Below are 20,471 nucleotides of genomic sequence, written 5' to 3' on the forward strand. Positions count from 1 at the left end.
ATAGGAGATTATTTCTGTGGGGGGACAGCTGGTCCTTCTATTTTCACTGGTTTCACAGTCCATTTACCGCAGGCCAGCTTGTGGGCCACCCATGATTGGGGAAAGTTCTTCCTCCACTCCTCTCTGCTATCCCCAGTCACTACCGCCATCCCCAGCATACTACTCATCAGCAATCCAGTATCTCCCTGCCTTACTTCAGGGGTCCAGTCTTTCTTTGGGATCCTCCATAAACCTTTGTTAGCACTATCAACCACTATTTCTCCCTCCCACAAGCAATCTATGCCCACAATTGGTTCTGTAGTTGTGGGGCTATAAATCCAGGACCATCTTCGGGTAAGATTCCCCACCCGAGTGACCAATCATCGCAACACTTGTCCCTGCGCCAAGGTACCATCAAATCCCTGGATCTGAATGGTTCCCTGGGTTTGCACTCCCGGCCTGAGGCAGGGAAGCAGTGGGACAGCCGCGCCAGTGTCCACCAGTACCACAAAGTCTAGTTCAGATGTCTCAGGGTGCTCAGGCAGCCCCCCCCCACCTGAAGGTGCACCCACAACCTTCCTCCCGAATCCACCTGGAGAGGTCCCACCCAGCCCATTCCTGGGTGCTTCCCTCTCCCAGTGGACTCAGGGAGTCAGGGCCCCCCTAATCTGAGGTTGCTTTTCTGGTCCAGATATGGCCCCCTGGCTCCGGGAGCTTCAACCCCAGCTGAATACAGCGGAGTGCTCAGGAATCCGTGGACTTCCCATGCCATTGGTTCCCCCTGGTCCTTCAAGGCCATCCACAATTGTATGTGGAGCCGATTGGTGTGTGATCGGGGGTACCTGTATCGAGGTGCTGGGGCTGCAGCCGCAGTGACAGGAGCAGGAGCCCCAGTTCCAGGCTGACTAACCACTCTAGTGGCCTGGCATACCACTTCCTTAAGGTGTGATATGTCTAGGGGCTCTCCCTACCTCCACACTCCCACAGCCATCTGAACATCTTTGGGCAACATTATTGCAATAAGCCTTAATTTGGCCATTGGGACCACAATCTCAGACAGGGTCCTGGGGATTGCTCTCCCTCTGGGCACAGGCCGGATACCGCCCAGTTAACAATCCCACTAATATCATTTTTTCCACAAAAACGTCAGAGGCCTCCTCTGGAGCAGAGGAGCCTGCTGCATATTGGCAGCTAACCTCCTGCAGTGCCTCTCCGTGAGCCAAATTATGAACCAGTGCGAACGGGGACTGCCACCATCCGGCTGCCTGCGTTCACGGTGCAATTCCTATATCACTTCCTGGTACAGTGGATGCCGCCCTCAACAGCTTCCTAACCTCCTCTGGGTTTAACCCCTGAACCTCTATAGCCATCAGAAACTGATACTCCCATTCTGAGAATGTGCTGGACTTGGCTGGCCCTAACTTCTGAGTCAGAGAAGTTATTTCTGCAGGGGTTAAGGCTATTTCCTGTATGCTTACCCCTGTTACTGGTCCAGAGCTCCCTCCCTGAGCCAGGGGGCCATGCTGGAAAGTTAACCATTGCATAGCTGCCACCAGGGCTGGCCGAGCTCCTGGCCCATCTGGCCAGGGTCAGGGTCATACTATATGCCCCCATCCCAGTCTCCTGCGTCATATTGGAGTGGCGTCTTTGTCCCCAATCCCAGTGGTCCTGCTGCTCTCCCGCCTAGATGGGTCCCCTGCTCTAACACCAGTCCCCGCAAACACTCCACCTGGACCTCCAACTCCTTAGGCCATATCTACACTATGAAAGTATTCTGATTTTACAGAAGTCGATTTTTGGGAACAGATTGTAGAAAGTTGAGTGCATGTGTCCACACTAATTCGGTGGTGTGCAACCACAGTACCATGGCAAGCGTTGACATTCCGAGCGGTGCACTGTGGGTAGCTATCCCACAGTTCCCGCAGTCCCCACTGCCCACTGGAATTCTGGGCTGAGCTCCCAATGCCTGAATTGGGCCAAAAATTTGTTGTGGGTGGTTATGGGTAAATGTTGTCAATCAACCTTCCCTCCCTCCGTGAAAACAATGGCAGACAATCATTTCACGCTGTTTTCCCTGGATTGCCTGAGCAGACACCATAGCACGGCAAGCATGGAGCCTGTTCAGCTCACCGCAGCAGTTATGACCATTGTAAACACCTCGTGCATTATTGTGCAGTTTATGTAGAACCAGCACCTGAAAAACCATGCAAGGAGGTGATAGCAGCGTGGTCATGAGGACATGAACACAGATTTCTCTAAAACCGTGGTCCCCAGCAATTTGGAGATCATGGTGTTACTGGGGCAGGCTTATGCCATGGAATGCTGATTCTGGGCCTGGGAAACAAGTACAGTGTGGTGGGACCGCACAGTGTTGCAGGTCTGGGACGATTCCCAGTGGCTGCGAAACTTGCATGCGTAATGGCACTTTCATGGAACTTTGTGACTTGCTTTCCCCTGCCTTGAAGTGCAAGAATACCAAGATGAGAGCAGCCCTCACAGTTCACAAGCGAGTGGCAATAGCCCTGGGAATCAATTTGGAGTGGGCAAATCTACTATGGGGGTTGCTGTGATGCAAGTAACCAACGCAATCATTGAGCTGCTGCTATCAAAGGTAGTGACTCTGAGAAACGTGCAGATCATACTAGATGGCTTTGCTGCAATAGGATTCCCTAACTGTGGTGGGGCTATAGACAGAACGCATATCCCTATCTTGGGACCAGACCACCAGGCAGCCAGTACATAAACTGCAAAGGGTACTTTTCAATGGTGCTGCATGCACTGGTGGATCACAAGGGACATTTCACCAACATGGGATGGCTGGGAAAGGTACATGATGCTCGTGTCTTCAGGAACTCTGGTCTGTTTAAACAGCTGCAGGAAGGGATTTACTTCCCAGACCAGAAAATAACCATTGGGGATGTTGAAATGCCTATAGTTATCCTTGGGGACCCAGCCTACCCCTTAATGCCCTGGCTCATGAAGCCATACACAAGCACCCTGGACAGTAGTAAGGAGCCATTCAACTATAGGCTGAGCAAGTGCAGAATGGTGGTAGAATGTGCATTTGGATGTTTAAAGGGTCGCTGGCGCCGTTTACTGACTCACTCAGGCCTCAGCGAAACCAATATTCCCATTATTATTGCTGCTTGCTGTGTGCTCCACAATCTCTGTGAGAGTAAAGGGGAGACGTTTATGGCGGGGTGGGAGGTTGAGGCAAATCGCCTGGCCGCTGAATACGTGCAGCCAGACACCAGGGCAGTTAGAAGAGCACAGCAGGAAGCGCTGCGCATCAAAGAAGCTTTGAAAACCAGTTTCATGACTGTCCAGGCTACGGTGTGACAGTTCTGTTTGTTTCTCCTTGATGAAAACCCACCCCCTTGGTTGACTCTAAATTTCCTGTAAGCCACCCACCCTCCCCCCTTTGAACACAGCTTGCTTGCAAAGGAAATAAAGCCACTATCATTTAAAAAACATGTATTCTTTATTAACTGATTATAAAAATAAGGAGATAACTCACAAGGTAGCCCGGGTGGAGTGTGGGAGGAGGGTAGGAAAAGGCCACTTCAAAGCTTCTTGAATGACAGCCTTCTTTGCTTGGGCTGTACCCTGGGGTGGAGCAGTTGGGTGCCCGGAGGCCTGCCCCCCCCCCCCCACATTCTTGGGCATCTGGGTGAGGCAGCTATGGAACTTGGGGAGGAGGAAGGATGGTTAAACAGGGGCTGCAGTGGCAGTCTGTGATCCTGCTATCATTCATGAACCTCCACCAGACGCCGGAGCATGTCCGTTTGATCCTGCATTAGCCCCAGAGTTGCCTCATGCCTCCTCTGATCTTCCTGCCACCACCTCTCCTCACGTTCATCTGCCGCTTTCCTGTACTCTGCTACTGTGTTCCTCCACGCATTCTGCTGAGCTCTGTCAGTGCCGGACGACTGCATAAGCTCAGAGAACATTTCATCGCGTGTGCGTTTTTTTTCGCCGCCTTATCTGAGGTAGCCTTTGGGACGGAGGAGGGAGGCTTGAAACATTTGTGGCTGCTGGAGGAAAAAAAGGGAGTGAAGATACATTTTACAGAACAATGACTATACTCCTTCACAGTGAACAACGCTATTCACATTACATAGCACGTGTGATTTTGGTACAAGGTTGCATTTTGCATCTTATATTGAGTGCCTGTGGCTTTGGGGTTAGATCACACACTCAGTGCCGGACAACAGAATTCGGCTTGCAGGTGGCCATGGTAAGCCATAGTCTGTAGGCTTCTGCAACCTTCATAATCAGCAGCGCCCTCCTCTCCCATACCAAGCAAAGCATGTTGAGTTGGCCATTTCGTGCTGGGGTTTTCCTGTTAATGTGCAGTAGCAGAAACCAAATTACCCACCCCCCCATCCAATTCTCTGGGATGATTGCTTTACTTCTGAATTAAATTCCGCTATTTCAACCAGGTTACCATGAACGATATCACTCTCCTGAGGATAACACAGAGAGATAAAGAACGGATGTTGCTTGAATGCCAGCAAACACCAGGACCATACACTGCCAGGCTTTGTCATCCAGTGATATCAGATTACTTGCTACTAGCATGGAGTGGTAAAGTGTCCTACCATGGAGGATGGAATAAGGCTGTTCTCCCCAGAAACCTTCTGCAAAGGCTTTTAGAGTACCTCCAGGAGTGCTTCATGGAGATGTCCCTGGAGGATTTCTGCTCCATCCCCAGACAGGTTAACAGACTTTTCCAGTAGCTGTACTGGCCACAAATGCATCTCAAGTCCTCAGGGCTACTTAATCATTAAAAAACGCTTGCTTTTATAACATGTATTATATTTAAAAAGGTTCACTCACCAGAGGTTCCTTCTCCGGCTTCGTTGGGTTGGGAGGGTATTTCAGTCATGGTGATAAAAAGATCCTGGCTGTCAGGGAGAATGGGTTGCTGTGTGCTCTCCTCAAGCTTGTCCTCCTCATCTTCCCTGTCTGTAAAATCCTCAGGCATGGTGGAGAGTACCCCATCATCGGAGTCCACGGACAGGGGTGGGGGAGTGGTGGTGGCCCCCCCTAGAATTGCATGCAGCTCAGCGTAGAAGCAGCATGTCTGGGGCTCTGTCCCGGAGTGTTTGTTTGATTCTTTGGTTTTCTAGGACGCTTGTCTGAGCTCCTTAAGTTTCACGCAGCACTGTGTTGCATCCCTGCTGTAACCTCTGTCCCTCATGGCCTCAGATTTTTTTGAAATGTTTTGGCATTTTGTCTTTTGGAACGTAGTTCTGATAGCACAGATTCCTCTCCTCATACAGCGATCAGATCCAATACCTCCCATTTGGTCCATGCTGGAGCTCTTTTTCGATTCTGGGACTGCATGGTCACCTGGCCAAATGGGAAATGAGATTCAAAAGTTCCCAGGGCTTTTCCTGTACACCTGGCCAGTGCATCTGAGTTCAGAGTGCTGTCCAGAGCGGTCACAATGGTGCACTGTGGGATAGCTCCCGGAGGCCAATACCTTCGAATTGCGTCCACACTAACCCTAATTTGAAACGGCAATGTCGATTTCAGCGCTAATCCCCTCATTGGGGACGAGTACGGAAATCTGTTTTAAGAGCCCTTTATGTTGAAAAAAATGGCTTTGTTGTGTGACGGGTGCAGGGTTAATTTGATTTAACGCTGCTAAATCCAACAAACTCATAGTGTAGACCAGGCCTTAGATTGTTCCCTCTCTTCTTCGGCCTGTTGAGCTCTTTCCATATCCTTTACGGTGGAGATTGCTAGCTGCTGACAACTTGCCCCTGCCGCTTGTGCCGTCCACATATCCCTTTCTGCCTTTACCTGCTCCAACTCCTGCTTCACTTGCATAGTCTCAGAATTATAATCAGCTTTAGCAGTTTGCCAAGCACAACGAATTTGCCACAACAACCATGCCGCTGCCCGATCCTTCGTCTTTGAATCCGGATGATAAAGCTCACAATATTTCTGGTACGTATCTTCCTCATCTACCATGGTGTCCCCTGATGAAACTGCCCCTGGGACCCACGGGTCAACACCCTTGGAGTGTGCCAAAGGGGGGGGGGGAGAATTTTGCCACCTTCCCCTCCTTTGTGGATCTGGGGGGGCTCTTTTCCTTTCTAAACAGCAGCATCAAGTCCAAAATCAGAAAGGGGGAGCAGGCGATGCACGCACTCTCTACTCCGTGTTGCCCCTTACCACTAGTGTACCCTATCGGTGGCTGCCCACATTCTCCACCACTAATGTTACCTTTGTTCCCTTTAAAAAAAAAACAAACAACCTAGGGTCACACTTGTATTTTTTTTTTATTACAATGCCACTGTTGGGTCAGCAGAAAAGGGAAGGAGCTTATTTATACACCGCATTCATACCCCCATGAACCCACACATTTACACAGGCGGAGAGCTACCGGAGACAGCATGGGAAGCCAAGAAGCCGAAGCGTGGTAGATCTGGCGTGTCCGCCTGCGGTCACGGACAAGGGCTGGTGAGCAGCTCAAGGAGCAGCAGCTTGTGTGCATGGCTGCTTGCTTTTATTTTGGAACTGGGTGCTCCTGTCATGTACACTGAGTTTTTCTTCTGCAGAAGCCTTCCCAGTCCCTGTTCCTTTCATGCATCTTTTCTTTAGAGCACTCTGTGATTGCCTTCTCAGGGCAGATTATATCAGACACACCTGGCTCCTGGCTCTTTTCTCCTTGCAGTTCCTCTCTTCCTAGTCCCCCATACACTCCCTTGTTCACACCCTTTATCTTCCACACACACACACTGCCTAGTTCACACTCTCCCTGACTGCGGGATGGGATATTACAAAGCTTGGCAGTTCATATAAGTGGTAACTTGAAAAGGTTGCAGAGCTTGCAAAGGTTACAAAACTTAAAAGGCTATGCTAACAGTAACTGAAGTTACAAAGTCTGCAACAAGGCTGCAGAATGTAATGATACATGTTACAGATCTTACAATCGCATTTGAGCGGAGGCTTTACAGAACAGCTTCCCTTTAAGTGAACGGGTGGGACACACAGGGATCCCACTGCTGCTCTGAGCCAGCTGCTGCAGCAGCAGCCCATCAGTGACTCAGCCAGAGAGCACTACCAATCCCACCACGCCTGCCAGCTCCCCGTGCAGAGAGCAGCACCGGCCTCACTGTGCCATCCAGGGCCCCAGGCAGAGATCAGCAGCACCCCACCAGCTAGGGCCAAGTTCCACAGGGCCGAGTGTATACAGCCCTGCGTGCAGACACCTCATTAACCAACTGTCCCTTCTCCATCACCTTGTGCATTTGGCCATCCAATGCTCCATTCCCAGCCTGGGCCTGGGAACAGCCTTGCTGTAGGCCTGAGAATAGGCTGGTGACTGCACAACCCAAGGGTGTGTAGCCCAATGGCAGAACGTACCCCTGGGGAGGCTGCAGCCATCACACACTCATGTACACACCCTCTGTGCCCAGGGACAGTGCTGCCTAGTGATTAGTGCAGGGGGGGCTGGTAGGCAGGACCCCTGAGTTCTGTTCCCTTTGCTATGGCCCAGGCTCCCCCGCTGGGTAATGCGCTCAGCAGCCCTTGGCTGGCAGGCCCTGGCAATGCAAAGTACTAGATGGGCCAGGCCAGCCCCCAAGTGTGGCGCTAGCTGAGTGACTGGAAAATGCCAGTGCCCTACGGGCTGACTGAGGGGTGCTGGCTCCCCACCAGCCTGCTCTATGCAGCCACAATCCCCCTTGCTGGGCTCTCCCAGGGCCACCAGCGTGTTGGCGAGTGCTCTGAGCAGCATGAGTGAGGCTCCATATGGCAGAGCCCGCCGTAAGGGACACCATGGGGAAGCTCTAACTGCCCCCAGTGCAAGCCAAATGCTGTGGGCTGGCACACAGGGGGCTCTGTGATGGGGAGGAATCAGGCTGTGGAATAAGAGGCCGATGCCTCGGAGGGTCCCCTGCAGCCATGAGCCAAAGTGGTTTGTGGAGGCAAAGCCACCTAGCAGAGGGGAACCCCGTGGTTCAGCTTAGCAGATGTTTGCCTTTGGAAGAGACCTCACACCAGTCAGTTACAGCCTCAAGAGCTGGACTCTAGACCCTGCTCTGCCTATGACCTGCTGTAAGGTCCTGGCCCTGTTGAGTCACCTCGTTACACCTCCAATTCCCCTCCCACTGTGTGGGGCTGGTCCATTGAGCCTGTTAGCTCCGGGGGAAGGGACTGGGTCCCCCTGTGCAGTGACAGCACCAGAAGACTGAGTGCAGACAGGGGCTCTGGCTACGGCTCTAACACACATAATGAGCCAACAGGAGAGGCAAGTGGGGAGCATTTTGTTTCCCTATTTTCTCACACCCAAATCTGCACTTTGATTCAGTCAATGAAATGATTCCTTGATACAAATCCAGTGTCAGTCAACCCCCTTCCCACTAATTATCCAATGCAGACCCCGTGGCCCAAATCCTCTCCAGGGCACCTTGGGCTGGGGAGGGGGATTGCACCTGAGGTCACTGAGTGCTCACGCTACCCCCATCAGAACACACCGACACTGAGGACACTTCTACATCACAGACGTAAGTTACAGTCACTGCAGCAATTACTGTGGGTTTTCACATCCACACTGCTCTCCTTCTGGGGCTGGTGCGTGTCCTCACTAGGAATTCTTCCACCCACTTAAAAAGGGCAGCATGGGGGGCTGCTAGCTCCTGGGCTCTCAGCTCTGTGTGCAGCTCCCCACTGCCTGGCAGCTACTTGGCTCCTGGCAGGGAGCTCTGCACCTGGAGCCCAGGTGGCAGCCAGGCTCCCAGCGGGGAATCTGAGGGGAGCAGGGCTCTAGCTGGAGCCTCCCACCCACCCCAGGGTGACAGCCTGAGTTGTGAGCCGGGTGAAAGATTGACAACAGGGAACTTACTAGCCTTTCTTGTCAATTTCACAGCTCCAGCAGGGACCCGTGAAATTGACAAGAATGACAGCCAACAGCCCCTGTAAGTAAGGCAGTGTCTAGTCGCCCTAGCTACACCGCCATAAGCCCTACGTCTCTTGTGGAGGTGGAGTTATGTCAGTGTAGTAGGGCACTTACATAATTAGGTTGATATAAGCTGCCTTACATCAACTTACCTGTGTAGTGTAGACCGGGCCTGAGTCACTAAAACTCCCCGCTTCCACACTTTCTGGCTGGCAGGCGGACAACCAACAACACCGCCCAGCTGTTCACCCTGGGAGTTGCTCTTTACAGGCAAATAATGGGAGGTGGCACTGGTAGGAAAATCCAGTTGATTTCTAAGATGGGACAAGCTTCACCGCTGCAGCCGACTGGCACGCACACGGCCATCCAAGAGCAACAAGCCTTAGCACATGACATGGTCTCACGTCAACGCCTCCCTCTCACCACTACCGCTCGCCTCCTCTTTACAGTAGATTGGTTTCAAGCAAACCAATACAAAACCAGATCAAAATCAACAAACGCAGAGAATGCCACAGGCAGGAAACAGACACATGGAAACTGGGCATCTGAGTGCTGAGAAACAGCGGGTGGTGGCAAGACATACAGCAGAGAGAGGCACCAGTTCCAGCTCTGGGGCTAACTCAAGCTGCAGTAGGCTTAGCTCCTGGCATTGGATCCCGTTATTATAGTTGGGCTCAATGCTCCAGAGACCTCTGGAGCTCTGCTTAACCCTATGCACTGTGAGCAGATCCACTGACCTCTGGGAGGCTGCACACCCTGCCTCAAATTAAGCCCAGCCATAAGCCTCTGCAGAATCAGGGGGCGTTCTTAAATAAGCAGGAGAAATCGTGACGGCACCAGGGGCTGACCATTCCAAGCACTGACTCGAAGGCAACGTTCTGCTGAGAACGGATCCTCAGCACTCACATGCCTGGGGGTGGTTTGGTTTTGTAACGAAAATAAGATCACAGCCATTTATTCAAACATTGAGCTTAAAAACATGCCAAACCTTTATTTTAACTGGTAACCTAACTTTTTTTCCAGGTCGGTTCCAGTTCAGCAGGCAGGACAAAATTAGGGTTCAGGTTCAGTTCCGGTTCCACTCCTGGGCTGGAGGGAGCTGAGCTGACAAGCTTGGGAAAATTGCCTTCCAGAAACAGACCCAACACACACGCTCCTACACACAGGTAACAGCTACGGCCTGCAGGTCACGCTGTGGGCACGAAGCAAGTGCTCAGGCTCCAGGTCTGTGTTTTGCAAAAAAAGGGAGGGGCGGGGGTATTTATTGCACTGGGCAAACATGATTCAAAAGGATTGAAAAAGGGAGATCCAGTTCCTTGAACTATGAAGGGCAGAATTGCTGTGTGGAGCTTTCTTGCTGCAGATGGGGAGGCGGTTAAAACTCAAAGCACATCAGAGACACTTCCAAGAGCAAGCAAGGTAGGTTTGATGCAAAGCACAAACCAAGAGCAAATTGAAATGGAAAGGAGAGTGCTGGGGTACACAGACCCCAACCTGCTGAAGCCAGGCCTTGCACGTATGTTCTCTTTGGTTGAAATCGCACCCCACTGAAGTTTTGCCATTGACTGCAATCAGGGCAGGATTCCACTCCCAAATCCAGCTGGTGCTCTAGCTTACACTATGGAGACTTTTCAATAACGTAGGCTTTAGAATCTGATTTTGTGGCAAGTCAGCCCCACATGAAGCCAATGAATCCTGTATTTGCAACAAATGCATGGGGTCACCAGGATCCTGACAATTTCTTAGCCAACAGGCGCTGACAGGTCAGAGAAAATGCCCCTAGAATCATAAATTAGGGTTGGAAGAGACCTCAGGAGGTCATCTAGTCCAACCCCCTGCTCAAAGCAGGACCAACACCAACTAAATCATCCCAGCCAGGGCTTTGTCAAGCCTGACCTTAAAAACCTCTAAGGATGGAGATTCCACCACCTCCCTAGGTAACCCATTCCGGTGCTTCACCACCCTCTTAGTGAAATAGTGTTTCCTGATATCCAACCTAGACCTCCTGCACTGCAATTTGAGACCATTGCTCCTTGTTCTGTCATCTGCCACCCCTGAGAACAGTTGAGCTCCATCCTCTTTGGAACCCCCTTTCAGGTAATTGAAGGCTGCTCTCAAATCCCCCCTCACTCTTCTCTTCTGCAAACTAAACAAGCCCAGTTCCCTCAGCCTCTCCTTGTAAGTCATGTGCCCCAGCCCCCAGATCATTTTCCTTACCCTCCGCTGGACTCTCTCCAATTTGTCCACATCCTTTCTGTAGTGGGGGGCCCAAAACTGGATGCAATACTGCAGGTGTGGCGTCACCAGTGCCGAATAGAGGGGAATAATCACTTCCCGCGATCTGCTGGCAATGCTCCTACTAATGCAGCCCAATATGCCGTTGGCCTTCTTGGCAACAAGGGCACACTGCTCACTCGTATCCAGCTTTTCATCCACTGTAATCCCCAGGTCTTTCTATGCAGAACTGCTGCTTAGCCAGGCCAGAGATTTCCCCTACACAGTTGCAGTGACAATTTGCTGCCACTGTAGACAGCAGCCACTTCAGAGTCCCCTCTCAGCCATGTCACAGCATTGGGGGTTTAGGGACAGTGCCAAGGCAAAAAGCAAAGATCTTTAGTCTGAAACCTGTAAAGCTTGCACGGGAAAGCTGCCTGTCACAGACACACACTGCAATGTCAGACACCACACTGTAATCACATCTTTGCCCCGTTGTCCCACAGAATTTGGGACAGCCCCAGGGATTTTTGGGAGTGGGGTCGGAGAATAAAACAAGCAGTTTACTCCAGCAGGGCAAGGGTTAATCACAAAAACACACATGGGTTCCTGTCCACACCAGCAGTAATCAACCAGCCACTGGGAAACATTCTTTCCTGGCCTGATCCAGCTTCCACTCAAGTTTTCCCATGGACTTCAAGAGGAGCAGGATGGGGCCCTTCCTGCTTAGCGGTTGTACAACGCAGGACAGCTGGATCGCCCAGCACCTGACTGGGCAGGTGCCCACCGTTTGCTGTATCAACTTAAGGACTTTGGGGTATCCAGGCCTCCCAGCCCATGGATCCCTTAGCACCAGCTCCCATTGATACTGCCATTGCAGTCAGGTTCAAGCGGGAGCAGGACTGGCCTTTGGTAGTGAGAGCTGCCGATTCACTGAATCTACTACATGTGCTCAGCACCCCCAGGGTTTGATGGGTCCAAAGCTTCCCCACTTCCCAGGCACCCGAGCCCTTGTGCGCACTCCTGGCGAGTGAATAATAAAACTGACACGTGCCCCAGTGAAGAGCCAGAGCCATTCTTAGTACAGTAACATGGTGCACCACCGTAGTAACATTAGGGGGAATGGAACAGAAAAGGGGCTGGTTACAGGAAAAAAAGTTAAACCTCCCCAATGACATGACCACTCAAACGGAATCTGCACCCCACCCCTAAATATTAGTTCCTTATGTGCAATTGTGTGTGTAGCTATAGTGCAATATCTCAGCTCTGCCCTGATCATGGAGCAGTCAGACAGACGGAGCTAGTCACCAGCATGGGAATCAGACTGGGATATAGGCAAAGGAGAGAGAACCGAGACACCCCAGACATATCACCAGCTGCTCCCGCAGCCTCTTCAGCTGGCGCTTCTACACAGGGACAGCTCTGCAAGCCGGAGAGCCCGATCCCGCCCGCTGACACTGGTCACTTCCACGGCACGCTGCAGGATCGGGCCCACGGCAGGGTGAGGGACATGCAAGCTGCGCAGGGAGCGCAATGGTGCCCGCTGTGGGGGCAGTTTGCCATTGCTAGGGAGGTACCAAGGCAAGGCTGAGTGGAGAGGGGTCCCAGACAGGACATATTTGGATCCAGAGGTCACCCACCTCCATGGAGTGCCTTTGGGAGAGAGCAGGGAGAGGGCCCCACACTGCCCCTCTATTAGAAGCACTGGTGTCAGACCAATCTGGGCTCCTATCGGAAGCCCTGCAGCCAGGGTGTTTGGATTCACTACGCCAGGGCAGCCCATTGTAAAAAAAAAAAAAACACTGAAGGAACTAAAAGCATGTAGTCTTGCATGGCAACCCCATGAACCGGTCCAGGGAATCCCACCTCCTTCTCCCAGCCCTCGGTTTGCCTCCGTCCCTTCTGCCATTTAGACTGTAAGCTCTTCAGGGCAGGGATGTGGCTATTCCTTGACCACCAAACGCCGTGCCCTGTCTGGGCGCTATGTAGAGGCCAGACTCACACCAGTTACGATCAGCATGTGGATCTGAACGAGCCAGAACCTGGCTTCCCTTGGAGGGAATGGGATACTGCCTCAGCTCACCACAGAGATCAGCCGTGCCCTGTACCCCAGAGGGCGCTCTGCATGGAGGTTCCACTGAAGATCACACCGTGCCGCAGGTTGGGAACCACGACACGGGGTCTTCCACCAACAGGCAGCCTTTCAGGGGGCGGAGGAGGAGCTTTTTCCCCTTTCAGTGGCATGTCCCTGGCCTCTCGGGGTGGTTTTTGGTGAGCTAGCTGGCAGCATACGCAGGGCTCAGTGCTGAGCTGATGCTCGTTGCAGCAGGTGCTGTGCAAGTCCGACAGGCAAATGCTGTGCCCGTTGGCACAGACAGGCCCATGCTGACCTCAGGGTGGGATCTGGGGTGGCCTGGAGCCTACTGAATAGGATCACCAGGGTTCCCTTGTTCCACACTAAGTCCTTACTGGGACAGTCTACCTGCACCCCCAGAATTTACTCTGTGGGGCGTGTGCACTGGGGGAGGGGACACAGACAGATGGGAATATAATTTCACTGCCTTGGTCTGGACCATGCGTCAGGGAAGGTTCTCTCCAGCCACACCCACAGGGTCTATACTACAGCTCCAGAGCCAACCCTTCCCGGACAGCTCTGCAGCGCATCACCCACGAGTTGTGCCCACAGATCGCTCTCTAGGGTGCCCCTCTAGAACACAAGTGCTCGCTCTACACGGGCTGCGGCCCCAGTGCTGGGCATGGCGGGTGTTTAACCCTGGAAGCCCAGAACAGTTGTTAAACGCTGGCCGTGAAGGATGTAAGTGCAGGCCATACAGTGAACTCAGAGCACCTGTGAGCGCATGCCGGCATGGCTCCTTCCCTTGTTAGCAGGCAGGATGGTCTCTGAAGGGGGCGACTGTTGTATCTGATAGCTGCTCCCTGGGCAGCGGGGGTCTCACATCCTCCCAACACAGAGCACGCCTCGTACTGACGGCTGTGCGCCAGGACAGCGTGCGATCGCTGCAGCCCAGCTCAGTATGGAACGCAGCTCTCCCCGGTGTCAAGTCAGAACAGGACAGGCTGTTAGGAGGCTTAAAGAGAGAGTGAACAGCTCCATCCCCCTTAGCAGCCACTGGCCGCCCCACCCGGGGGCGGAATGGACGGAAGATTCATTGGCAGGGCCTGGCGCATGAACAGTGGCTTCTTTCCATCTAAACACCAAGGGCTCCCCTGGAGGATAATCCCCAACAGATCCCAACGACGCAAGTGAAGTGCTGGCTCTAAGCTACGTGACAGCATCCCCTTAGATCCCAGCAAGCCCTGACGGAATACATTTCGACATGCGTGGGTCCCAAAGCCAGGTCCTTATGCCAGTGCATTTCTGGGTGGATGAGGCATGTGCAGGGATGTGGCACGTTGATGAGGGGACCCTCTGGAAAGGTGTCGGGAGAGTTCCTCCTGTTCTCAGCTACGACACAAACCTGTCTCATGCTGCTGCCAACATGGAACGAAGCAGCTCTCCAGAAGGATGCACGGGGCCTGCTCCTGCTCCTTGTAAAGCCAGAGAGACTCTGCCTGCAACTGCAAAGAGCAGGATCAGGTGCCCACCTCTGTGCTGGTGCCCCCTTCCCCTGCATTTTGATGCCGTGTCTATGGATCGCTGAGCAGTGACGGTCTCTCACACTCAGCTGGGGTGCCAGCGCCCCACACAGACGCGTGCAAGGATCGGTGACAAGGACACCCGCCCCCGATCATTCGATACAAGGATTCCCCCCTTCGATGGAGCAGAGCAGCCGTGGTGTAGAGATGAACCCTGGACTCCAGTGGCTCGGTAGTTCCCTGGGCTGCTCCCCCGTCGCTGAGCACCGTCCTCTCTTCGGCTGGTTTAAAGATGGGAAGGGGGGAGTAAAATTCTGAAGTTTCCCCAAAAGGCAGAAGTTGGAGACCTTCTTCACCGCCTGTGCTTTGCACACCCCCCATCCCATGCTCCTTGTGACCCCTGCACTGAGGAGCAGACAGGATGCCTCCTCCCCCCACCCCAACACACCCTGGTCAAAGCTTTCTGACATTTATACATATTTAAGACACGCTGATAATATAAATTACTGTCTCTATATATACTATGTATAGGCAGCACGTCAGTCCAGGAGGGGGGCCGGTGGGTCTCTGTTCATTTCCCTCGCTCCTCTGTGCAGTGCTGGAAGCGGGTGAAGCTCATGAAGACCTGCTCCAGGGAGATCTGGCTGACAGAATAATCCTCCATGTGGAACTTCTCTTTGGCTCTCTCCAGCGCCCCGAAGACCTGAGGGGAAGGCACAAGAGGCCGGGTGACTCCACGTGGTTGGGTTTGGGGGTGGGACTCTCTGGACTGCATTATGAGAGGTCAGATCAGGGATCTCTATCTACACAAGCCTTGCCTAAGTACCTGGGTGCAGGGCTGGGAGTTCACTTTGCAGGCTTGGTTCCTAACTTGCAGGGATGCCCAGGAGCCCCAGTAAGGGTGGCATGTATCCCGTGGCACAGCACCAGCTCCAGGCACCGCTGCACTCTGACAGGGGTCGCGGGAGGAGAACCTTGCTTGTGGTAGCACCTGCTGGTCAAATGGCAGGAGTGGAGGGGTTTCCACAGGAGCTGGGGCTGACTGTCCTGACCTGGCAGGGGGGTTGCTGGGGCTCAAGGTGGAGGGTGTTTCATGAAGAGTCTGCCTCTTTAAAGAACACGTTCCTGGGCTGGAAATAACTGGGTTGCACAGTTCACTGAAACCCAAGGCAAGCGGCTCAGGCCAGGACAATCTGCACGGCGCAGCCCCTGCAAACTGCATCCCACAGCGCTTTTGAGCTCAGCAAGCGGCTCAGGAAGACAGGAGAGAGTCAGAGCGAGGGGGAAGGGGGAACAGAGGCTCTCAGATAAGATTGACAAGACAGAGAGTCAGCATGACTGAGACTGTTCCAGATGGAGAGCTGCAAAGAAGGCGGCTCTCACACCAGTAGCAGAGACATCTGGCTAGGTTGGTGGCAAGTCCAAGGCAAACAGGAGCAGAGGGAAGAGAAATGGGGGCGGGGCAATGGGTGTATGCGACACAGTCATGCTTCCAGGAGCCTTCGATGTGCTGGACCTGGGAGCTGCAACAGGCCAGGTGAGAGGAGATGAAGGGGGACACAGTGCCCAGGGACGAGGGTTAGGGGAAGGGGAGACAAGTGGCAGCGAGAGCTAAGAGAGGGACGGGGGAAGCACTTCTCACCCAGGACAGTCAGCTACACTGAAGCAGACGTTTCCATGCGCAGGACCAGCAGGGGGCGTGGGCAGCAGGGCGAGTCACTCCAAGGCATTTGGGGATGCCCCGCCCGCAGCAGAGCTCCCTCGGAGCTGCAGCGCTCAGCAACCCCCAGCCCAGCCAGGCTGGCTTGGCTGTTTCTGGGGCAATCATTTTTGCCAAAAGAAATCTGAAAGCCCCCAAAAAGGGAGACATTTTGCCCAAGCCAAGGAGGAAAAATCAGTTCCAGAGACACTCAGTCAGGGCGAGCTGCCCCAGCCATGGCACCTACTGGGCTGAGAGCCAAAGGCTGTGATCACCCACAAGCTCTCAGCGCTGCTCAAGGGGGATGGTACAACCGCTGCGGGCACCCAGAGTCCAGCCGCTAACGCCCGGCCCAACGCTAGCAGAGCCTTTGGCCGCACCCACATACACTGGTATTTCTTTATTGTAGCAGCTTTGTCACAGCACTGAGTTGGGTGGGGGACACCACTGACTCGTTCCTAACTATTCTAGGGAGATTTGAAGCCCTTCTGAAATAGTGCCCCCTCCAGTTACCCATCTGCTCTGGGACAAAAATCAGCTTAAAACACAACCGGTGAGAGGGAAAGCCAGAAAGATGAGCATGGAGAGTAGGGGCAGGGAGAGGAGCTGAAGCTATTTTTAAATCAGTGACTTCTGATGGCCTGGATTTCAAACAGACAGTGTCTCTTTAAACAGACACCAGTAAACGAACATCAGTGGCCTGGTGGACATGCATGTTAAAGCAAAGCCCAGCTGGAACGGATGGATAATCCCAGCTGGAACGGCAACCAAATGACCAGGGGCATCCAAGTCCCTCCATTCACTCCCTGCTTCGCTCCAGTGCCTCTTGTGTCTGCTATGGAAAGGGAGAAGCCCGGGTTGGCCTGGGACAGATGCTAGCAGCCTCTGGCCTGCCCTCACCTGTGCCCAGCTGAGGTTCTTGTTGGTCAAGTGATAATGGACCATGCCTTGGTGCTCGTGCTTCAGGACGCTCCCTGGGGGAGACAAGCAGAGGTTAGCGCTGAGTTAGGAGACTGCAGGCGACATGCGCATGCAGGGGTGCAAACAGGGCGCGCTGCCAAGCCCCACCCCTAGGGCTCCCCAGCATGAACGGGGGCCACGTCCCAGTGAGGGGCTGTACCTGGAAACATCTTCTCCACAAAGGCCTTGAACACCTGCATGTCGCCCTCCTCCTCGGCCCTGGTTTTTGCCAGCAGGGTGTATCCGCTGCCGAACTTGCTCTTCAGGTGCTGGGGGCTGCCCAGACATTTGAACTGCCCGTTCACCATGATGGCCAGCCTGGTGCACAAGGCCTCGCATTCTTCCATGCTGCAGGGAGGAGAACAGAGCCATGGAAAGGAGGCGACCCAGAAGTGACGATGCTGGAACATCCGGGGGTGCTGCTGCCTGGGACTGGGGCCAGGCACGGGAACCTGCTCTTCACCCACGTGGGAGGTGGGATGCCAGCTCCCCTGTCCCTGCCCCTGCTCCGCAGGCCAGATGCCGTGGACAGAGCTGAGTGGGTTACACTGCGAAGGACTGCGCACTGCTACCATTGCAATAGTCATTCAGCAGGTGCCACGAACACTTGCCCGTGCAACACAGCTGGGTGCTTTGGGATACAGGGAGCAAGGGCTAGTCCATTGCAGGGAACCTCACAACCAGCCAGCCCCGCTCCTTCCCCTCCACACCCCCCACTTCCTCCTCCTCCCTCTCCCCACTGGAGCCCAGGAAGGAAAGGGGCACCAGGCACCTGTGGGAGGTGATGATGATGGATTTCCCGCATTCTCGTGTCCTGGTCACGGCATCCCAGAGCAGGCGCCGGGCCACAGGGTCCATGCCAGTGGAGGGCTCATCCATGAAGATCACTGGAGGCCCGCCGATCAGGGCAACGCCAGCGCTCAGCTTCCGCTTGTTGCCTCCGCTGCAAGGGAGGGACCGACAAGAGAGGCAAATTTTAAACTAGCTCTGGGAGAGCTAGGCTGGGAGAGCATTGTGCACAGCTCTCTGGGATGCCGAGCTGTCTGGGCTATGCCTGGGTGGGGACAAACCTGGGGCTGCAGTCCCCAGGAGGGAAGCTGGGGCATCTCCTCGAACCATTCCCCCCCAGCTATAAAAGGTAATAGTTCGCACAACCTCAGTGCCCTGTGGTGCATTTACCTGCACAGTCCCTTCAGGCAGGGAAAGTTTCTCCATTTGACAGATGGCGAAGCCCAGGCAGAGACAGGGAGGCTGGCCAAAACCTCTCAGCAAGCCTGTGGCAGAGTTGGGACTAGGTCTTAGCTCTTCTGATTCCCAGCCCTGAGCTTTAGCCACTCGGCCAGGCTCCCGCGGGCACTCAGGTTTCCAATCCCACCCACAGAGCCATGTCTGGGCACAGAAGGCCTCCGGGTCTCCGTCTCACCTGTAGGACCTCACTAGCTTGTCCGCGTGGGGCTCCAAGAGCAGCCCTCGCAACATGTTCTCCACGCAGCTGCCGATGTAGCGCTCGGGAATCCCCCGAAGCCGGGCATACAAGCTCAGTGTCTCCCGCCCCGTCATGTGATCCAACAGGGCATCAAACTGAGGGCAGTAGCCAATCCGCTGCTGGACCTTGGAGCAAAGGCAGGCCAAAAAAAATAAGCCAAGAGCGAGGGGCTGATTTCACTGAGATCACCAGCAGGAGGAGCTTTGTTCTTGCCACAAAGACTCCTTCCAATACTAATTGTTTTACATTAGTTACATCGGTGGGTAGATTTAGACCACAACAGCCCTGAATGTACTGGGTCTCCAGACAGACAGACACCCCCGTCTGAAAGGGCCTTATGACTAAAAGATCTTCTAACCAGCCTGTAGGATAATGAGTCATGAGAAGCCACAGAGCTGCTAGCTACGTAGGATGGCTAGCTAACCAGAGCACGGGTGGCTGGTGCTTGCCAATTCCTACACAAGCTTCCTGAACTGCTAGTCTGATAACACCGTACTACTCTATTCAGATCCTCTGTGTGTGGCTCAATTCAGCTGGCTGTGGCTACCAGGAAAGAAAGCTACACTATGTCAGGGGTGGGGAAACTACGGCCCGTGAGCCGGATCCAGCCCGTCAGGCCCCACGCTGCTCTCAGAAGCAGCTGGCACCACGTCCCTGCAGCCTGGGGGGAGGGGGGGGGAGGAAGGGGCAGGCAGAGGGCTCCGTGCATTGCCCTTGCCTTCAGGCACCGCCCCCGCAGCTCCCATTGGCTAGGAACAGGGAACCGCAGCCAATGGGAGCTTCGGGGGAGGTACCTGGAGGCGCAGCAAGAGCAGCACATGGAGCCCTGTGCCCCCCCGCCAGGGGCCGCACAGGACCGTGGTGCCAGCCGCTTCCCAGAGTGGAGCAGTGCAGTATGGGGCAAGGGCAGGCAGGGAGCCTGCCCTGGCCCTGGTGTGTGCTGCTGCCACCCCAGAGCCACTTTCGGGCTCCAGCCTGGTGCCGCTTGCCTAACCCCTCCTGCATCCCGCCCCCCAACTCCCTGCCTGCACCTTGCACCCCTCTTGCACCTCAACCCCCTGCCCTGAGTTCCCTGCTGCAGCCCGCACCCCAATCCCCTGCTCTAAGCGCCCTGCTACACCCTGCACTCCTCCTGCACCCCAACTCCCTGCCCTGAGCCCTCGCCACACCCTGCACCCCAACCCCCTTCCCTGAGCTCCCTCATACATCCCACACCCCTCCTCTGCCCCAAACCCTTGCCCTGAGCCCATTCCTGCACACTGCACCCCCTCCCACACCCTGCACCCCAAGCCCCTGCCCCAGTCCTGCATACAATTTGTGGCCCTCAGCCCAAAAAGTTTGCCCACCCCTGCTCTATGTACTGCCTGGCAATAAGCAAGAGGAGAAACTGGTCACTCAGAGAGCTCAAGTGGGCACCATGCAAAGTTACTCTCTGTACAGAACATCTGGTATCTTGCTCCCCAGATCCTCACTTGCAAGAGTGACATTTGCACCAGACTCCTATGGCCTGATCCCCAGCATTAGTTTCTGCTGGCTAGCTTTTCAGGTCTTAACTCTGTGTTCCCTCTCCCAAATCAACACCATCTGCAAACCAGAGCCCAGAGATATGAACACCTAGCTGC

General features: G+C 54.1%; 1 protein-coding gene and 1 long non-coding RNA gene across 5 annotated transcripts in view; both read right to left on the reverse strand.

Annotated features, from left to right (window-relative positions):
- Window positions 1-3,441: 3,441 nt before the first annotated feature.
- On the reverse strand, window positions 3,442-5,342 carry LOC140918450 (uncharacterized). The gene is made up of 2 exons (XR_012161188.1): window positions 4,819-5,342; window positions 3,442-4,013 (listed from the first exon to the last, which is right to left on the reverse strand). It is a non-coding gene; the product is annotated as an uncharacterized lncRNA (long non-coding RNA).
- Window positions 5,343-6,253: 911 nt separating this feature from the next.
- The window catches only part of ABCA3 (ATP binding cassette subfamily A member 3), an 87,892-nt gene continuing 73,674 nt past the window's right edge, over window positions 6,254-20,471 (reverse strand). For 3 of the 4 annotated variants that reach the window (XM_073362874.1, XM_073362875.1, XM_073362877.1), the window contains 5 exons: window positions 18,787-18,974; window positions 18,136-18,306; window positions 17,524-17,711; window positions 17,304-17,377; window positions 6,254-15,407 (listed from right to left, as the gene is read on the reverse strand). In XM_073362874.1, the coding sequence (XP_073218975.1) occupies window positions 15,276-15,407; window positions 17,304-17,377; window positions 17,524-17,711; window positions 18,136-18,306; window positions 18,787-18,974 (753 nt within the window). In that variant the 3' untranslated portion in view covers window positions 6,254-15,275. The remainder of the gene's footprint in view (window positions 15,408-17,303; window positions 17,378-17,523; window positions 17,712-18,135; window positions 18,307-18,786; window positions 18,975-20,471) is intronic. The other variant, XM_073362876.1, reaches the window with a different exon arrangement.

This window comes from Lepidochelys kempii, chromosome 10 (genome assembly GCF_965140265.1).
Source record: "Lepidochelys kempii isolate rLepKem1 chromosome 10, rLepKem1.hap2, whole genome shotgun sequence".
Taxonomy (NCBI): Eukaryota; Metazoa; Chordata; order Testudines; family Cheloniidae; genus Lepidochelys; species Lepidochelys kempii.